Source organism: Porites lutea, chromosome 14, assembly GCF_958299795.1.
Source record: "Porites lutea chromosome 14, jaPorLute2.1, whole genome shotgun sequence".
Classification (NCBI taxonomy): Eukaryota; Metazoa; Cnidaria; class Anthozoa; order Scleractinia; family Poritidae; genus Porites; species Porites lutea.
Genome location: NC_133214.1, coordinates 20,570,434 through 20,574,428, shown reverse-complemented (window position 1 = coordinate 20,574,428; position 3,995 = coordinate 20,570,434). Strand labels below are relative to the sequence as shown.

At 40.0% G+C, this 3,995-nt stretch overlaps 1 protein-coding gene across 1 annotated transcript in view; it reads left to right on the top strand.

Moving 5' to 3' along the window:
- Window positions 1–391: 391 nt before the first annotated feature.
- LOC140924530 (prostaglandin E2 receptor EP3 subtype-like) overlaps window positions 392–3,995 on the top strand; it is a 4,585-nt gene continuing 981 nt past the window's right edge. Inside the window, exons 1-3 of the mRNA XM_073374549.1 lie at window positions 392–1,653; window positions 2,376–2,583; window positions 3,458–3,558. Coding sequence (XP_073230650.1) covers window positions 853–1,653; window positions 2,376–2,583; window positions 3,458–3,552 — 1,104 coding nt within the window. The 5' untranslated portion in view covers window positions 392–852 and the 3' untranslated portion in view covers window positions 3,553–3,558. The remainder of the gene's footprint in view (window positions 1,654–2,375; window positions 2,584–3,457; window positions 3,559–3,995) is intronic.

The following is a 3,995-nucleotide window of genomic DNA, read 5'->3' as shown; positions in this document are numbered from 1 at the left end:
CGGGAGTCGGACGGGATTGGATGACCCGATCATAGGGACGAATATTTTCTCTTAAAAAAATGAAACTCAGGGACTCTCTACATGTTGATCTATGGCAAGAGAGAATGATCTAATTTTCTCTTGTCTATGGCCAGCTAACAGACTGAAATGCGACCAGTGTATTTTCTTTAAATCAGTGAAAATCCATCTCTGTAAAAAATCTGTTGCGGGTATCTCGCGGGTCAGTGACGGGACGAGACCTCAACACAGGTGAATCGCACCACCTGTTGCAACAGGTGACCTAGAATTTTCGCGCCCCTTTCTTCGTTAGAAAATAGCACCCGATTGGCTAGGAAGTCAGCCCATAGAGAGTGGATGTTTGCATGAACGTGCGACGCAAAATGGAGTCATCACTGTTTTTGGGCTTTCAAAACACAAAAATAAAGCTTACAAGCAACCTACATTGTAGGGCGTCTATCCAGCTTCCTCGAGTATTTTCACAAATTCACTGTATTTTTTCAGCTGGAGATTTCAAACGCCGCAAGTATTTTTCATATATTGATTGAGGAAACACTTCATTTGGACACAGTTCGTGAATTTCTACGGAATTTATAGAGAAAGCCTTGCAGTATTTTGGGGCTGGTCTTCCCTCCATGAAGCGGCCCGGCGCAAAGTTCACTAGCCCCATCGGAACAGTCAAATTTTGCGCCTTAATTGCCGTACAACACTACCATAAATTTAAATCGTCTAATTTCAACCAAGAAGAACGAAGCTATCAAGTGGGCCAGAATTCAACTTCAAGGACTTTCGGGACAACAGGCAATCAACAGCCTGCAAGTGTAACTGGGCATCAGGTCTCTTCTTTAATTTAATATGAACAAACGTGAATTTGGACTCGAACAATTCAGCCAAGAACAATTTCTCGCTGGCGGTGTAACACTTCTTTTGACTGGCTTAATCGGATTTATTGGTAACATTCTCGTACTTATAGTCACATACAGAATCCTTCGGCACAAGCGAAACATACCCAATGTACTGATACTATTTTTAGCATGGGTAGACTTACTGGTGTTTCCTCTAGCATACCCCCAGGCGCTTGTAAAATATTTCTTCGGCATCTACATAGGAGACTACATGGGCTGTGATTTTCACGCTACAACCATAACATTTCTTTTCATGTCATCTATTTTACTAGTTGTTTTAATGAGCGCGGATAGGCTTCTAGCTCTCTATAAACCATTTTACTACGACAAGCACATGATTTACGACAAGGAGAAAATCAAGGTAGCTTCGATTGGTTTCGGATGCTCTCTGCTGACTATAAGCTTACTTCCAGCTTTCGGAGTAAGCCGTAACGTATTGCATTTTCCGGGGACATTTTGTCTGTTTGAATGGGGCGCCGTTTCCTTTGAAGGACAAACACTGGTATATATCTACATGTCGTCGCTAGCTGCGGCGATGCTCTTTATAGTATTTTGTAACTTAGCTACAGTTATAATGGCGCTGAAACTTTTTCAAAGAGGGCCAAGCAATGCTGCGTCTCGGGTAGACGAGGAGTCATCGAATGTGACACATATACAACAGAACCGCAGCTCAAGAAAGATGGAGCTTCAGTTTGCTAAGTTAAGCGGAGCTGTTGCTATATCATTCGTTGGTTGCTGGGGATTGTTTCTGGTGAGTCAAGCTTTGATGATATTCTTGTTTTTATAACGCTTCCGCAATAACGTGCTACTGAACCTCTGCGGAGGAGAGAGGTCTTTATTACCTGCGTTGTTTCAAATTGAATTTATGTAAAACAATCAGAGTACAATATTTATCATTCACTTTGGTCAACTTAATGAAAATTGCTTCGTTGTGCGACCCTCTTATTTTGTATTGTGTCCTATTCTAATCAGACTTTCAAATAGCGCCTTAATCTCAAGTTAGCTGACGCATTTCCGCCCCAGTTTCGCGATTTGTGTTTCTCGACGTGTAACCAAAGCTGGGCGACGAAGTTGGCTGGTAATCAAGCCAAAAAATTGAAGGGCCAAAATAGGTCATTATTTTCGTATTAGCTTTTATTTGGCCTCTTTTTTCAGAGCGAGACTGGATGCTTTCATATGAAAATAACTTTTCATTCACACCATGACGTCATAATTACCGAGTGCCAAAACTCTCACTTTCAAAACGAGGCAAAGTGCAAACCTTTCTTATAAAAATGAGTTTACATTAATACTAGAAATCATTTTTATATAAATGGCTTCTCTCTCAGTCTCGCTTTGAAACAGAGTCTTAAGGTAAATGGCCACGTTGTCGTGTGGATTGTTGTGCTCCAGGCCTCGTTTTAATAAAGAGACTTTGAGCAACTTGCTTTCTTGACAGACACGTCAATAATCAAACCAGTTTCTATCTTTTAGCTAAGAGTGACGCTTATTCAAATTGGTTACCCGTTCGATGAATTCTTCGACTTTACTGCAGTTCGCCTGGCGTCACTTCACACAGTTTTCAACCCATGGCTCTATCCATTGACTCGAAGAAAATACCGCGATGCATTTTGCTACCTGATCACGTTGTTTGCGTATTATGTCACGTGTACACTTGTGAGTAGGCCCAACGCGACTTTAGGTAAGTACCATGCAAAGTCAGTGGTCAATAGAGCGGTTTTCATTTGAGTGTCGAAAAGTAATTGGTTTTGCACTTTCTACACGATGCGATTGGCTTAAAAGATTCGCGCCACCTTTTCATCCAATCAGAAGTAAAACCAAAGCCAATTGTGACGCGCTCGCATGCATTTTCCCGCGCTTTGCGTCAGCCACATGTAATTACTTCGAGTTTTGATTGGTTCAATGTATTGTCTGTGTCCTATGTGATTGGCGAGAGTAATTACTTTGGTTTTGGTTTTACGACACTCAAACGAAAACCACTCTATATTATATTGTTGTTTGTATAGGTAATAGCATGATTTGTAGTGATATTTGGCATAAATACCACGAGTGATATTTCGAAATTTTTATACGTAATTTCACTAGCCGTTAGGCGAGTGAAATTTGAGACAATTTTGAAATATCACTCGTGGTATTTATGCCAAATATCACTACAAATCATGCTATTATTTGTTTATACTACTACCCGCAAAAGGTTTGTAATTTTTACATGTAGGTATTTCAAATTAAGCTGAAATACTACTGCTCTAAGCCAATCAAATTGCAGTAATTTTCCATGTAGTAGTATAAGCTGGAAATTTGTTCCCAACAGCGCTCTCTCTCATTAGTTACTTCGAGGTCTCATGACATCCAACAATGAAACTGTTTCCTGCCAAAATCTCTGAGCGTGCAACACAAACCTGTGACGTCAGAGGGTAACAGTACACCGTGTTACGTACCGCCTTTACTGCGAGCTATAATGAATTTACAGCTCCTGCTGGCCTATAGTCTTTAGCCTTTGCTAATGCATCTCATAAAACTACATTTAAAAGAACTCGACCTCTTTTTTTCTGCAGATGAAATAGTTGGAGTGCAATCCGAAGCCACCCAGGTTAGAGAACTTTGCCGGGAGGAGAGAAGACGCTCTAGTGCTCAGCGGCTTGCCAAATAAAACCATCACGATGGTCGGTTGCTAGGGCTTTTGCTCCCGTTTGGTTCTTAAATTCAATTTCTGGTTTGCAGAGGGGTAGTTTATATTTCAAATGAGGCAAAACATTACAAAATCTTGATTGGGGAAAAGTTTTCTTTAAATTTTTACAATTGTAAAGGTATTTTTGACTTTTCTTGAAAGTATGACGTCATAAGTGACACCTATTTTTAGTAACAACGTTAAAAATTTGATAAGCAGTGTTCAAAATGCTACAAACATTTTTGTTACAGAAAAACAATATTTACAGTGAAAACCCCATCTCAATCGGATAAAATGGCATGAAGTTACAGGTAATTAAGGAAATTCAAATTTCCCGCCTCATGACCATATATGGTCAAACTTTAGGGGTATTTTAACGCGAAAACAATGAATGTATTTACAACGGAAAAAAGACAAAGCTGCAT